This window comes from Pelophylax lessonae (assembly GCF_965119305.1).
Source record: "Pelophylax lessonae genome assembly, chromosome: 5".
Classification (NCBI taxonomy): Eukaryota; Metazoa; Chordata; class Amphibia; order Anura; family Ranidae; genus Pelophylax; species Pelophylax lessonae.
In genome coordinates this window covers 111322684-111340186 of record NC_138772.1, presented here as the reverse complement: position 1 = coordinate 111340186, position 17503 = coordinate 111322684, and the positions used below count along the sequence as shown (strand labels likewise).

The following is a 17503-nucleotide window of genomic DNA, read 5'->3' as shown; positions in this document are numbered from 1 at the left end:
CAATAGTGTCATAGTCAAAAATAAAACCCGATCACCTTTCCAGAGTAGTACAGTGTCACTATGGTGACACTGCACTAGTCTGGCGACAGTATATAAAAAGAAATTAGGAAAAAAAGAAAAAAAATGTATGTATATGTATACACACTCTCGACCATACACATATATTAATTTGTTGGTTTTTTTTTCCCTTTACATACTCTAACCAGTTAATGTTCCTAGTCACTGCCACCCATTTTATAGTGTCATTAATCACCAATGCACTTAGTTAGTGTCCTTGACCACGCAGTCATTGTGTCACTATACATCCTTGCTCCTCAGAGAACATTTGACAGGTAGTGATGAGGCATTGTCGTGCATTCCTTTGCAATTCACATGGAGGTCCTAGTGTGAATGGGCACACATACACACACATATATATATATATATATATACACACACACACACACACACCATAGTTTGAAGACTAACTTTCAATCAGACTAAATATTATACACTAATTTGGGTTATTTTTCCCAAAGAAATAAAGCAGAATAGATGTTGGCCTAAATATATGAAAAAAAGTATTTGCAAAATTTAATAACAGAAAGAAAAACTTGTTTCTTTTCAATTACTGTAAAGCCAGTAATCAACACGTTTGAGAGTGTACATTGTTGCGCCCAAGGCCCTTAATGGAGGCAGCAAAAGAATTGTGTTTAATTAAAAAGTGCAAACAAAGTCTAAAACTTTCCTCCTTAGGGCTCTTTCACACGGCGATCCGATCAGATCCGCCTGTCAGTTTTTTAGGCGGATCTGATCGGATCCTCCATGCAGCTCTATGGGGCAGCGGGTGTCAGCGGAGACACCTCCGCTGACACCCGCTGCCATCCGCATCCGATCCTGTGCTTGAAATCTGTACGGATGGAAACCCTATTTTTCCATCCGTTCAGTAATCGGAGCGGATCGGATCTGATGAGAGCGGACAAGCGGTCCGCTCTCATCCGATCCCCCATAGAGGGCAGCGGGGGCTGAGACACCTCCCTCTCAGCTCTGCAAGCAACACGGATCCGCCTACGGAGCGGACCGTGTGAAAGAGCCCTTAGTGTCCTTGGTAAACAGTATTGGTGAATACACAAATATAAGTGGATCATATATAAATATCGATATCATAAAATCAGACACTGGTTCCTAGATAGACTCTAAGTAATTATAAATGTGCAACACAATATGTACTGTGGAAAAAAAAAAATTGCAACTGAATGGCGTAATCCCAAAATCACAATATCGCAATACAATCGCATACACTGAAAAAGTCCTTAAGAGTGCAATATGTATATGCTATAAGTGAGTCCATAATACTACAAAGCATAAGAGCAAACAAAGTTTAAAGCCTTCCTCCCTAATGTCCTTTTTAAATACCGTAGTACTGGTGAATACAGAAATATGAGTGGATCATATATTGATATAAAAAAAAAATCAAACCCTGGTTCTTAGATATACTCTAATACAGTGATTAATAGTGCAAATAAAGTGAAACACAATGTGTAATGTGATTTTGCATGTTTTTCACAATGTCGCAATATAATCACAAACTCAAAAAGTCCTTAAAAGTGCAACATGTATATGCAATTCATAAGTGAGTTCATAATAATATTAATCGGTAATCAGAAAAGTGCTAGTGCTTCGGTAATACCCACTACATCTCAACTAATGCGCTCACCTCTATGTGTGACCTCTCTTACTAGGTCATAATACGCCTTGCCCTATGTGCTGGGATATACATGGTGAGCTCCTCTGGAGTCGTCCTCCTCCATGCGTGGCCATTTAAAAACAGCAGATTTTCCTCCATATAAAGATTCATACAAAAAAGGGTCCTCATGCTGTAGTAACTTCAAAGTAGATATTTATTTAAAAGTAGTAACTTACATTTAAATTGAAAACAACCAGCTTCTGTAATGGACAGTAGACTACCAAGGTTCTCGTAGCTCTTCCTCTGTGCAGCAGTGTCACCTGACTCACCCTACGCGTGTCATCACCGTCACTTGTACTTGGCAAAATTATGGACTCACTTAAAAGTGCAACATGTATATGCAATTCATAAGGACTTTTCCCGTTTATACGATTATATTGCGATATTGTAATTAGGAGATTTTTTGCGATTTTTTCACAGTACATATTGTGTTTCACATTTATAATCACTTTATTAGAGTCTATCTAGGAACTAGCGTTTGACTTTACATCGATATTTATAATAATCCACTTATATTTGTGAATTCACCAATACCATTTACCATGGACACGAATGAGGTAGGTTTTATAAACACAAAACTTTTACCGACACCATGAAGAGCATTAGGCGCAACAACACACTCATTATTTGATTCACATTGTGGGAACACAATTCGGTTGTATGCAGCCACCCATCACAAGACAAGCCATTTATCATTATCTATAAGTTAGCACGGGATATCCCACATTTTTAAATCAACACGTTTGCTTATGTTCCGTAAGGTCTGGTTCACACTTGTGTGATTTTACAAGGAAGGAAATCACATGATTTTCTATGGTGCCTGTTCACATCAATGCTACGAAGCTGCAATGCAACTTTATGGAAGGTACGTGTGCTACTTTAGTGAGATGCAGCAAGATTTTGCCTTCCATATCACACCAAACACACGTACATGCGTTTTTGGTATGATTTTTGCCTGCGTTGTGTTGGTTGTTAGGAGCCGGCATCCTTACAACCAATGACTCCTCCCAGCTGTCAGCAGAATGTCAAAAATGAGCAAAGCAAAACGGCTTGAGGGTCCCCCACAATCCAGAGACACTTTGGGTTTGGTATTGATTTTAACCACTTGCCAACTGCCGAACGACGATTTACGTCAGCAGTCAGCCCCTCACAGGCAAAGTGAGGCAGTACTACGTCGCTAGCCTGTGAGGCTCTAGGGATGCACTTGGCCAGAAAACCAAAACTGAAAATGACAGTTTTTAAAATATATATATATTTTTATATATAATTGTATTATATTCAACTTTTTAATTATTGTCATGAATTTAAATGAATATGAATTACTGGCACCTTTAGCGCAAGAAATCTCAAGAAAAGTGTAACCCTTTAACCACTTCAATACCGGGCACTTTTCTCCCTTCCCGCCCAGGCCAATTTATAGCTTTTAGCGCTGTTGCATTTTGAATGACAATTGCGCGGTCATGCAACACTGTACCTAAACCAAATTTATGTCATTTTTTTTCCCACAAATGGAGCTTTCTTTTGGTGGTATTTCATCACCGCAAGGTTTTTTCTTTTTTGCTAAACAAATAAAAAAAGAGCGAAAAGTTTTGAGAAAAAAAAAAAAGTTTTTTGTTTAAGTTATAAAATTTTGTAAATATATATGTTTTTTCCTGCACTGATGAGGCCGCACTGAAAGGCACTAATATGCGGCACTGATAGGTAGCACTGATATGCGGCAATGATGGGCACTGATAGGCAGCACTGATAGATGGCAATGATGGGCACTGATAGGCAGCACTGATGGGGAGGGCACTGGTGGGCTCCCTGAGCCCTGATTGCCAATCCCTGGTGACCATGGTGGGCATCTCTAGGGTCATGGGTGGGCACACCGCAGCACTGATCGCCGCCAGGGGGCACGCAGAGCGCATTATCCTGCTGCTGTCATATGATGCCCGGTCAGGATAATGTAACCATCTTCCCGCCGCCTTTTGCGTATAGGGCGGGCGGGAAGTGTTTACATTTACGCATGTCCTCACACTGGTCCATTGTGCTTCCGTTGTGGTGTTAAAAATCCTGCTTGCTGCATTTCCGGTCATTTAAAAAAAAAACGCACCTTCCCAATGAAATGCATTGAAAACGTAGCAAGAACACATCAATATCGCACCCCTGTTAAGTTTTTGATGCAGTTTGTGAGTCACATGACCTATGAATCACACACCATAAGCACAGTAAAATCTTGGTAAAAATCACAACAAAATCACAGTAAAATCACTGTGAAATCGCGGAAAAACGTGTATATATATATATATATATATATTTATTACAAAGCAACAGTGCGCCTTTAACTACATTTCCATTAAATATGGTCATTAAGCATAGAACGATGTGTACATTTTCGGAGATCCAATCTTAGTCACCAGTAAATGAGGCGGCAGCATTCAGTACTGGCTCAGTGACCTGCATCGTGACTCATATGATTTAAAACAAATCATAGGAGCTGAAGAATGGCGATGGCAGAGTAATTACTATTGATTTCTTATTGTTTTAGTTCAGGGAAAACATCTTTGTGCATGTACTAGGTAAGCTGCTATCACTGCAAGAACTCTTGCCTAGCCGTGTCACATTGTGGCCAACCCAGAACACATGGTGGCATAGTCTAGAATGGCTGAATAAAAACATAAAAAATGAATGTACTGGCTCTACGATGGACCTAGCCACCACAGCATAGGAGCAGCCCACAGCTGTAAATAACCGGTTCCTGTTGTGACAACACAACTGTTTGTTTTTTTTGCCCAAAACACACTGGGGGGAATAAGCTAAAAACTGGAGCAGACAGAATCCAAGCAGCTGGGCAATGTAACCAATCAGCTTCCAGCTGCAGCTTGCTCAGTTAAGCTCTGAAATTGAACGACAGAAACATTTATTGCTATACAAAACTGCTTCAGATTCTGGCTGCTCCAGTCATGGAAAATTCCCCCAACTGAATATAAAAGGTCAAAGCTAACCCAGGGCTTTAAACACAATATCGGCAGCAAGGTTCTCCTACTGATCATGCCTTTTCTTTACCTTTTTTTGGGCAATAACTGCAAAGCTACATTTTGAAAAATGCTCACGTCTAAAACAATGTTTTTGTTTAACTTCAAGTCAACACCGCAATTTCCAGCCTTTATCAAAGAAATATGGACAAAATTATTAGTGTGGTCTAATGAAGCCATATCCGACTGTTGGAAAGGAGAGAAGGCGATAGTGATGACCAATCAAGAGAGACTAATACTAATATTCCATAATACGGAGTTCAGAACTATCTGCAACAAACTGCACAATTTAGGAATGCAGACACTCAACGCATGACATGTTTGACAAAACTGTACACATATTCAACTAAAACTGAAAATACGTGCAATTCAGCAATTCCCTGCATTTCAACAGAAATTCTCTCATCACTAATCCTTATGCTGGCCATACAGTATATGAAAAATCATTTTTCAAAAAACAAATGCTCGGAAATGAGAGCAATCACGCCATCATGTAATGACCGAATTCTGATCGATAAATCGTGCAATGAACCTAAATGAATCAGTTTTTCTTTCATTTTATCCAGGGCTCGACAAACCCCGGGCACCAGGTCGCATTTGCGACTAGAATTAGCAACTTGGCACCTGGGGTGCCCTGCAGGAGGTGTCCTGTCCCTTTTGCGTCCCCACCTCCTCCTCCCAGAGTGCACGGACTTCTGCGCCGTCCAAAAATTGAGGCCCCGGCTTTCGGCATTCTTCTGTGAGTGAGAGAGGCTTCCAATGGGGAACTGGCGCCCTCTTGTGGTGGCCGGGAGTAATGACTTTCCACTGCCTGTTCTCAATGCAATGAGAAGGAAGTTTTTGCAGGCTTCATCTCCCTATCCAGTTACCTTTGCTTAAAGGTAAGTGGACAGGGAGTGTGGTTATTATTAATTTATTTTTTAAATTAAAAAAAAATAAAAAATGTATTTTTTTTTCAATTATTATTATTAAAAACAAATTATATATATCTTTTTTTTTCCCCCTCATCGCAATGCCACAGCCGAAGGCCCCTTTCACACGGGCTGTCTGATCAGGTCCGCCTGTCAGTTTTTCAGGCAGACCTGATCGGACCCTTCATTCTCCTCTATGGAGCAGTAATCTGCCGCCTTCTGATCCTGTCCGCCAAAAACAGACGGATGGTTGTTCTATTTTCTATCCATCCCGACCGTGGATCAGATCAGATGGCAGTGGATGGAAAGAGACAGTCTGTTTCCATCCAATTGCGCTATAGAGGAGAGTGGGGTTCTAGTCGTATTTATGTGTAAATTTAGTATCCGTTTTATTAACTAAAGCTTGGTTGTTTAAAAAAAAAAAAGAAAACTGGCTCCTAACTTTTTTAGCTGGCTCCTAGATTTCAGGCAAATTGGTCAAGCCCTGATTTTATCACATATGCCTAGTGCAAACAGTTCAGGCGAGGAACACATTAACCTTTCAATTTATCGTTCCTTCTGCAGAATTTTCCAAACTGTTCATTCAATTTTTCAGCTCTGAAAAGATAAAACCGATTTTCTATTTGTGCCCTGGACTGGTTTAACTGGACGAAATACGAATGAACAAACCAATTGACAGATTTTCAAACAATATTTTGGCTAGTGTATGGCCAGCATTAGTATATAATTAGCAAAGCCTGAGGTGTTGAAGTCCTTGAGGATCATGTTAAAGTGGTTGTAAACAATTACATAAATCCAGTGAAGGTAGGTTGTACCCGTTTATTTATAGCCATCATTCCCCTACATCCAAAGTGCAAAACTTAAACAGGATCTCATCTCTGAAAAGGGCGGCCCGGAGAGCTGAAGGAGAGCGGATTGGAGAGAGGGGACACACCCCCTTCACAGAGCTCACAGAAACAGAACTGAGGTTGTCAATCTACTGGCGTTCCCTCTCCATCACCATTTTTCCCTTGGTGTCAGGAAAATTTGTCAGAAGTGATTCGGGCTTATAGTAGATGAACAAGAAAACGGACAGAAATTACACTTAGTGCTCTGGATCAAGACAAGCACACACTATAGAGGGACATGCTTTGTTCATTTTTCATGTCTGAGGTTTACAACCATTTTAACCACAGCTGATTTCGCTATAGCCGAATGACGGCTGCAGTGTGGCCAGTTAGTTCTGGGAGGCCGTCATATGATGGCCTCCCGAGTTTGCACTTCTCGTGCACCCCAGGGGGCGCAAAGCCGAAATTGTCTGTGCTGGCTGGGTCCTCAGGACACAGCGCATCACGGATTGGGGTAAAAGGATAATCACAGCAGTCCTTTACCACGTAATCGATCCGTCCAATGAAGGAGAGATCACTTGTCAACAAACGGGCTTCATAGCCGGTTCAGCTCACACTGCTGCGTGGTTTCTCTCTACCTACACGCTGTATCATAGTAAGGAGAGGAGATAGAAACACTGCAGCAGTGCAAGCTGGCAGGACCCTCAGTGCCCATACAGTGCCACATCAGTGCCACATCAGTGCAATTGGTGCTCATCAGTGCAATTGGTGCTCATCAGTGCAATTGGTGCTCATCAGTGCCCTCAGCACCATTGGTGCTCATCAGTGCTCATACTGTGGCACTACAGTGCTCATACTGTGGCACTACAGTGCTCATACTGTGGCACTACAGTGCTCATACTGTGGCACTACAGTGCCCATACTGTGGCACCACAGTGCCCATACTGTGGCACCACAGTGCTCATCAGTGCCCATACTGTGGCACCACAGTGCTCATCAGTGCCCATACTGAGGCACTACAGTGCTCATCAGTGCCCATACTGAGGCACTACAGTGCTCATCAGTGCCCATACTGTGGCACTACAGTGCTCATCAGTGCCCATACTGTGGCACTACAGTGCTCATTGGTGCCCTACGGTGCCACTACAGTGCTCATCAGTACCCTACGGTGCCACTACAGTGCCCATCAGTGCCACTACAGTGCTAATTAGAGCTGCAGGATTCTGTATAAAATGAGAATTACGTTTTTTTTGCTTAGAATAATGATTACAATTCTCTGCGTAACATAATCTTTTATATTCTACAAAAAAAATGGGGTAACTTTGGGGTTTAGTTTTTTTTTTTTTAATTCATTAAAGTGTATTTACCCCTGAGGAAATCAGATACATGCTGACGAAACGCTATACGTCACTTCTGGTTACTTGGTACGCAGGTGGAACACGGAACGGTGTCCCCTGCTTGAGAATAGTTTTTCAGCCTAGCCAGCCGGCTGAATGAGGAAATTTTAACTGTAAGTTTATATAGGTTTATATAAACCGTATATTTGATCTACTACACCATGAGAAGTTTCTTTATCTCTTACATCCACTAAATGAATTCTTCTGATTGCTGGCTTTGATGTGTGGACCTGTTGAGGGAAATCGAAATCTGTATATCTGGTGCCTGATTGGACTACCTGTAATAGGGGTCAAATCTATCGGGTAAGCAGTCTGTGCATGAGGACTCTAGTTGAGGATATATCTATTTCACAAGCAAGGGTGGCTGACCACTGCTTAACCACTTCAATACCGGGCACTTTTCCCCCTTCCCGCCGAGGCCAATTTATAGCTTTTAGCACTGTTGCATATTGAATGACAATTGCGCAGTCATACAACACTGTACCTAAACCAAATTTATGTCATTTTTTTCCCCACAAATAGAGCTTTTTTTTGGTGGCATTTGATCACCGCAAGGTTTTTTCTTTTTTGCTAAACAAATAAAAAAAGACCGAAAAGTTTGAAAAAAAAAAAAAAAGTTTGTTTAGGTTATAACATTTTGTAAATAGATACGTTTTTTCCTGCACTGATGAGCACTGATGAGGCCACACTGACAGGCACTGATGGGGTGGCACTGATAGGCAGCACTGATGGGCAATAATGGGCACTGGTGGGCAGCACTGATGGGGATGGCACTGGCGAGCTCCCTGAGCCCTGATTGCCATCCCTGGTGGCCATGGTGGGCATCCCTGGGGTCATGGTAATTAATGCTCTTATTGCCAGTGCAGAAAGATTGGACACAGCTGGTCACATGGTAAAGAGCCAACGTCAGTGACAAACCGCAGCACCGATCGCTGCTCTGCACGCCCCCCACCAAGTAATGATTAAGAGCACCTGTTAGTGTGTGAAATGCGTCTACCTTCTTTGCACCGTTTGTACATTTGGGATGTTCGTTCATTAAACACGAATTTTGATGGATCTTGGAGTGCGGCCATTTCTTCTATATTGACTGCTCATATCTAGAAGAGGGGTCTCCAAGCTAGAGACTGTGGGCCACATCAAACCCAATATTTTAAATTATGCATTTACAAAACTAATTTTTTTCGGGTTGGGAATATTTGTATCATATACAATGTGCTCCTTCTACTAAAAGGATTGGAGAACACTAATCTAGAACAAACAATACTGCAAAGCAGATCCAGTAAATCATTTTTTTTCCCCTCAACAAATTTTTATTAATTATCAAAATAATACAAAGTGGACAGAGGCTAAAGCGGAACACACACAGGCTGAAAACAGTCAGTTGGCAGTTACCCTGCTGACTTTCAACCTGTGTCTACAGCTCCTCGTCTGTCTTTTTCGTTCAGTTCGCTGGATTGACTGAAGAAAACAAGTTCTTGAAATGCCCATGTGTACCCGGCATTAGGCTGGCCATATATTACACAATTTCCTTCTACAATTTTCCGTAAGCTTTACCAAAACCTTATGGAGGTCAACCCTAAACACTTTTAATTTGAAATCAATCAGTCGGCCCTTACACTACATAGTTGCCTGAACTACAAGTAATGAAATCACAAGGAAAATTAAGATGCGCATTAAGTGCTAGGTCTACTTAATGACAGTAGATACGATGTTAATACGGCAATAGAAGTGTGGAAGTACAAAGCCTATACTGCAAATATGCTGCAACTATTCACAATGCATTTAGCATGAAACAACCTACATCCTTAGAGAGGAGTCAAATAGGGTGGCTTAAAAACTGTCAGTGGCTATACTGCCGCATCTGCAGAGGGGACTGACTGGGGTCTCGGATCTTCAGTTTGCCCAATGAATTGGCGAGGTTGGCTTTCATAAAGAGTGAGAGTTCCATTTAAATCTGGTTATAAAGCCCTCAGTTAAAAGAATAATTTATACTGCAAAGCCAAACTGCCCAGATAAAGTGACAGGGACAAGGGATGAGACAAAAAAAATCTATCAATGTGCATAAATTACATCAGTTACCTTTTATTCTGGTTATTAAAATCTTAACTAAATAAAAAAATAGCTGTAACTGCTTAAGATAAGGAACAGCATATAAAATCAAAACAGAATTAATAAATTGAATGCAATCTTTACATGTAATAACTGCATACAGATACCAGAATGCAATTTTCTTTTCATGATCCAATATATTTTTTTTTTAATCCCTTTAAAGCACAATTCCTCGGGGCTTGTGAGTAATATTCAGCTCTGTTATTTTTGGAATTCCAGGAAAATACAAGCTAAATGTTGGGGCCGAACTTAAAAATTAAGATAAGGATATTCTGGGTTTATGCTGCTTACTGAGCAAATAAAATATTATCTCAGGGCCCCTTAAAAGGATAAATCCACCAAACTGGGATCTTTGAACCAGATAATTGTAGAGTTTAAAAAACGAATTGCCAACTTAGGCAGGCCATACACAGTTTGAATCTCCAACAGTGTGTGGGCAGGCTGAATGTACCAAGTTGATCGATCGATCAACTTGGGTACAACCAGACTGCTGGGTTTTACCTGCGATTAGGACAGTGACTTGGCAGGAGAGATTCCCACATCAACACCATCTCTGTTGATGGGGGAATCGAGCAAATTTCTTTCCTGCAACCTATGGTTGCGGGAAAGAAATGCGCTTTGTGTATGACCAGCCTTACAGTCACACTGGCTTGTATCCCCTTCTCAGCAAAGTCTATAGGAATTATCAGACACCCAAAGATATAAAACACAGGTATCCAAGTCCTGTTATTGTTTAGCAAACAGCTTATTTACCCAGTGACATTTATGAACAACATTTTGCCTTTGAAGATTTAAAGTGGGAGTAAACTCCCTTGTATGATTTTTACCTATAGGCAAGTCGTTAATAAGGCTAACCTATAGATAAGGAAAATAGCTCCTAAACATGCACCGTTTAGAAGATATTTACTCTGGCAGCAGCCGGTGACTATGCATGCTCTCTGGAGGATCATCATACCCGCACAGTTCATTCAGAGCCCTTTGCCATGACTGCCACATGCATGCATGGGAGTGACATCATCACGGCTCAGCCATTCATACCGCCAAAGCCCACAAACTCAAAAGGCTTTGTTTTTATGCAAGTCTGTCATAATATGCTAGTATGTGGTGCTACTATGCAACTTAAACTGCCCGGGGGCCCAGGTTTTTTTTTTTTTGCTACGGTTTACTACCGCTTTAAATTACAGGGTGTCAGCACAGGAGTAATTTACACATTTTCATTCCCAAAGTATCTGCATGTACATAAAATATTTTTTTCAGACTTGTTCCTCCATGGGAGGCCCCAAATCAGGTCTACACTACAGATATCACCTGGGAACCCATGCCCTGCGCTATATCACAGCACATTCACATGCCCAATGCAATGAGATTGTCTGCCTGTGTGACTACCAGAATAATTAATAAAGAGAAATGTACCTTGGAAGGTAGGTGTGTGTGTGTGTGTGTGTGTGTGTGTGTGTGTGTGTGTGTGTGTGTGTGTGTGTGTGTGTGTGTGTGCGTGCGCGTGGGGGGGGGGGGGGAATTAATAGCTGCTGGCAAAATTCGCATGTAAAATCCAACAGGCTGATTGTACCCAAGCTGCCTGATCAATCAACTTGCCCACACACAGTTGGAATCTCAGCCAGTACACAGTTCATTTCAGGTGATAGATTCACTGCAGGTGTAATAAACAGCATTTCTCTGCACAGCTCACTATAAGGTCAAGGATTCTAAGACTGTAAGGAACAATCTGCTAATTAAAAAGCCTTAATATGACAAATCCATTATTTTTCAATAGGCCTAACATGAGCCCAAGTCAGGAGACACTTCAGCTAAAACTGGTACATGGCAAATCAGGATGAAAATGAACGAAGAACAATGTTGAAACTGGGACACAAGATCACCTTTCAGCAATGTGACAAAGCCTAAAACGGCATTTGCAGGGTGGAAAACAGTTTGTAAGGCCCCTTTCACACTAGTGCGACTTATCCTGTTATTCAAGACTGCAAAATCGCATGACAAGTCGTTCTCCATTATTTCCAATGAGTACCATTCATATCTGTGCGACTTGAAGTCGCACTGACTTCAAAAGTAGTCCCTGCAATACTTTGGCACGATTTTGATGCGTTTTGAAGTGCAAAGACATTCAAGCCCAGTCAAACTAGCATCAAAACTGCTGCAACAAAATCGCGGTAAAAGCGTGCGACTTTAAAGTCACACAAGTGTGAAAGGGGCCTTAGAGACTTGGACATTACAGTTGACTAAATCTTTCTAAATACAGGCGATCTCCGGGTTACAAAAATCCGACTTACAAACGACTCCTAATTATAAACAGAGGAAGACAAAAGGAAGTGAGGAGAAATCTCCCCCTAGGAAGGAAAATTCACTCCTGTTAGAGTTCTCATGGGAAAAAGGTGTCACCACTGAAGCTTTGTCACTAATCCTTGTTTCCACAACAACCCAAAACTTTCAAAATCCAATTGTTATAGGGATAGAAAAAGTGAGGTGAAATCTTCTGAATGGGGTACAGACAGCAAAACAAATGGTACAGAGGTGTTAACCCTTCCCTATGCTATCCAAACAACAAAATTATTTTTTTGGCTGGAGCTACACTTAAAGTACCTGTTCCAACTTGCAAACAAACTCAACGTAAGAACAAACCTACTGTCCCTATCTTGTTTGTAACCCGGGGACTACCTGTAGTCAACTAACAAATGTGGGCACATCTCTCTAAAAGGATCTAAATTTTCCAATAGGAAACGAGTGTGACTGCAAATACTCATTACAATCTCATAGCTACATGAATTTCTGATGCGATTCACAAATTAGGCTGGGAATTGGAATAAAAAGGGCAAGAGCTGAAATGATATATAAGAAAATCCATAGTAAATATCCACCTGTACTATTTGTCTTTCGGAAATCATGCTAGCTGAGTTTCATTCTAAATGCAATCGCTACATATTTTGCATCATTAATCATGTGTGTTTCTTAGCAGAGTGAGAAAACCATAAAAGGTAAATGACGTCAAACACTGAAACTTCTGCTACTTCCTTCTTTCTGTTACTAGAGACATCTGACAGTTGGCAGTAAATTACACTACTCTTGTTATACCGTCAAATGTTATATTACATAAAGACAAATTCAATTGATTTAAAAGCAGGAGAGATACTGCAGTATAGTCTAATAATAGATGTAAAAATCTACTAAAATCATTGTAGCGCTGTATCATTTTTGCTAAAATATTTTTACAAAAAGCTGAGTATTCTTAACATTTTCTACAAAACAAGTCTTTACACCATTCTTCTTCTTGTTTCTGCGATATATCACACAAGCCAAAGTATTAGAGGATTCCAGGCCAGATTTGAAAGACTATTAAAGTTAATTAAGCCGTAACAATTGCTTAAAGAAAAAAAAAGGAAACTGCTGCCTGTCAATTTAAAGCAATATGTCAGGAGCCAGTAAAAAAGCAGTTTTACATGTTCATACCCTAGGAACCTTTTATCCAACTGTTATCTAAAGGACACTGAATGCATCATTCTCTATCACCCTCTTTTTCAATAATTAAGACATCCAGGATCTAGTTTGGCAGCTGCTCTTTGCAGCCTGCTAATGCTTCAGATCCCACTCCCAGCATTCCCTGCCCAATTATTACCCCTATACAGAGGCCCTTCCTCCAGCCCCGACTCAGTGCACACAGACCTGCTTTTGGCTTCAACTCCCACAGAGGCAGTGGAGTGCTCAGACTCCTCGGATAAAGAGCGCTGAAGGATGGGTGTTAGCTGATCAGCGTCCGGTGCTTCGTTCTGGGCACCCTCTTCCACAGGTTTTTCTTTAATATCTGAAAAAAATAAAAGATTTAGCGGTTTGCCTTTTTTATTTTATTTATTTATTTATTTTTTTTAAGTATTTTGATACGCAAATGAAATTGTATTGAAATTTAAAGTTATATTAAGGTTTTTTTTAAAAAAAAAAAAAAATTATATATTAAAAATAACAAACGTTATACTCGCCTGGTCTGTGCAGCAGTTTTGCACAGAGCAGCCTCGATCCTCCTCTTCTCAGATCCCTCACCGGCGCTCCTGGCCCTCCCTTCTGTCGAGTGCCCGCAGAGCAAGCAGCTTGCAATAGCAGGCTCTCCCGAGCCACAGCTCGCCCCCCCACCCCCTCTCTCCTCTTTGGCTCACTGACTGAGATAGACATCAGTGGGAGCCAATGGCTCCCTCTACTGTCTCAGCCAATGAGGAGGGATAATCACTGAAGAGCCGGGGCTTTCGTGCACATCGATGGATCGAGATAGGGCCCAGGTAAGTATTAGGGGGGCTGCTGCACACAAGGTTTATTACCTTCATGCATAGAATAGACTTTAGAACCACTTTAAAAGGTCGATTATAAGCTATGAACTTGTTTGTTTCAGCCTTGATTTCACTTTGCTCCATGACACATGTAGAGAGATAAAAGACCCCGATTGTCTAGCAATATGGATTTGGTGCAGTTTGTGACAAAATCATGATCATTGGTCATGTGGTTCTGCTGTTTGGTGGCAGTCTACCACAGCACAGGTACTGCTCTATATGAAATTGCCCCACACACACAAAACGGGTAAAATATACAGAGGTTGAACAAGTACTAGTGTTTGAATGAAAACCTGGTACTGTAATAAATTACACCTTTAACTTTTCATTATTAACTGAAACCATCTACATGCAGAATACTCATTTAAAATATCCAGTCTATTTTGTAGCTCATTATTGGGTCTAAAACAAGACTGAGATAGATAAACAGACATACACATACAGACAGAAGTGGACAAATTTGTTGCTATACTTACTAGCTCACTGAAACAAGGATGCATTTCTCCTGAAAAGTGTTACTAAACCCAGGACTCTACATTCATTATATCTGGTCTCCCACAGTACACGCAATTATTTTAGTATATATTAACTGCTAAAAACCTTTTTTCATCAGCAGCATATAGCAGTCTTGTGACTTCTATCAGTGTCTGGTTAAGGCTATATATATATATATATATATATATATATATATATATATATATATATATATATATATATATATATATACACACACACACACACACACACACACACACACACACAGTGACAATATATAGTGGGTAGGTAGGTGCCTGCAGAGATTTGCTTGTAGTAGGCAGTGGCACTGTGTCTGTGGCTGAGCCTGGGAAGCATGCGGCTGCAGTATAGAGCAAAGCCGCTGCTTCCTGTGTATGGCTCCTCCTGTCACAGGCGGAGTGCATCTGATATCACTCCGCCTGTGAGCCGGGCTTATACAGGAAGTTGCGGCTCCAATCACGGCACAGATCTCAGCATTTGTAAAAACAGACCATACACTTCTTGGGCACACAGTTAACCCCTTGATTGCCCTCCTGATCACTCCCGTCACCCAGCCAGTGCAATTAGTACAGTGCCAGTGGACAGTGTTATCACTGTATTAGTGTCACTAGCGAGGTCAGTGTCCTTCCCAGCCAGTGTAAGTTAGCGCCAGATTGCCTGCCACACTACAAGTCGCTGATCACCGCCCTTACTAGTATATAGTATGTGTACAGATCAGGTTCTTGATCATGATGAGAACTATACTAGAGCCCCCAAAATTAAAGTGTCCCCAAAAAAAAAGCATTAGCATGATCAGCCCCCAATCACTGCCAGCATTTGCAACATGTAGAATACATTTTGGCCTAAATTTATGGGAAAATTTGATTTTAGTAGATATGTTTTATAACAAAGGAGAGAATATTGTTTTTTTTTTTCCAAAATATTTTGTATTTTTTCGTTTAATGAAAAATAAAAAACCCAGTGGTGATCAAATACCACCAAAAGAAAGCTCTATTTGTGTGAAAAAAATTATAAAAATGTCATTGGGGGTACAGTGTTATATGACCAAGCAACTGTCAGTTAACCACTTTAGCCTTGGAAGATTTCACCCCCCTTAATGACCAGGCCATTTTTTGTGATACGGTGCTGCGGTATGGCGCAGCAGTACTTTGACAATTGCCCAGACGTGCAATGCTGTACCCAAATAAAGAAATGTCTTTTTTTTCCCCCACAAATAGAGCTTTCTTTTGGTGGTGTTTGATCACCTCTGCGTTTTTTATTTTTTGCGCTAGAAAAAAAAAAGCGTAATTTTTGAAGAAAAATGCTATAGCTTTCTGCTATAAAACATATCCAATAAAATAAAAAAAATTAAAAAATGTAATTTCTTCGTAGAATTTAGACCAATATGTATTCTACTACATATTTTTTATTAAAACAACTCCAATAAGCTTATATTGATTGGCCTGCACAAAAGTTATTGTGTCTGCAAACTATAGGCTATTTTTATTGCATTTTCTTTATTTTTTTTACTAGTAATGGTGGCGATCAGTGATTTTTAGCGGGGCTGCTACATTGCGGCGGACAAATCGGATACCTGAGATTTGTTTGGGAACCAGTGACATTATTACAGTGATCAGTGCTTTTAAAGGTTATCTGTGTGCCTAGCTGGTGCTTGCCAACTGTGTGGGGGTTGCTCTGATCTGGATGAAGAAAGATCTGTGTTTCTGCTTAGCAAGAACACAAGATCTCTATCTTCTCCCCTGTCAGAACGGCGATCTGCCTTGTTTACCCAGGCAGATCGCCGTTCTGCCTAAAGAGGAATGACCGCGGACATTGGACCTGCTGCAGTAAAATTGTGGTAGGCAGTCAGCAAGAGGTTAATGTAGCACAGTGCTGAATAGCAAAAAATGGTCTGGTCAAAAAGGAGGTAAAACCTTCCGGTGGTCAAGTGATTTATATTCAAAGCAAACTCATCCATCCATCCACGTCTCCATGCTTTATTATCTTTAGAAATTACTTTGAACTACACCCCAAGCATTTCTTGCTGTGGTCATCTTGAGTAAGGATAGATGAATCATTTGCTTCCTGAAATTCATCTGCCCTTAACGCACGCACGCATGGAGGCAGATGGGTATGCTTAGCAGAGAAAAACCCTCCCCCTTCCTATCCTGAAGACACTTGGATGCCTATGCTTGGAAACCAGAAAATAACTAAAGAAATATAAACAAAAAAAAGTAAAGATTATGTACCTTCTCTAAACATTTACCAATGTTAGCAGTATAAGGATTAAAAATTGTCAGTGTTAATTTAGAGCAGTCTTTTTCAACCAGGGTGCCGTGGCACCCTGGTGTGCCTCCTGGGTTCTTCAGGGGTGCCTTGGCAAAAATGTCAACAAATTGCCACAGGTTTTAACTTTGTAGAATTACAACCCTGGACCCTGTGCGGGTCAAGCCACTGGCACCCTGACAACCCTGGGCACTGTGCGGGTCAAGCCAATGGCACCCTGACAACCCTGGGCACTGTGCGGGTCAAGCCACTGGCACCCTGACAACCAGTGACATCACTGGCTGATAAGGAGAATGATGGGTGCTTGCACAGCATCCTTGTTTACTCTTCCTCATCCCCTCTCCATCAGCACTGGGGTCAAATTAGAAGAGAAACTGAGGGAGAAGAGAAACCCTAGAATACTAGTC

The 17503-nt window shown here is 41.0% G+C and overlaps 1 protein-coding gene across 9 annotated transcripts in view; it reads right to left on the bottom strand.

Annotated features, from left to right (window-relative positions):
- The window catches only part of KMT2C (lysine methyltransferase 2C), a 448529-nt gene that overhangs the window by 327464 nt on the left and 103562 nt on the right, over positions 1 to 17503 (bottom strand). For all 9 annotated transcript variants that reach the window (XM_082258361.1, XM_082258363.1, XM_082258369.1 and 6 more), the window contains exon 3: positions 13663 to 13801. In XM_082258361.1, the coding sequence (XP_082114487.1) occupies positions 13663 to 13801 (139 nt within the window). The remainder of the gene's footprint in view (positions 1 to 13662; positions 13802 to 17503) is intronic.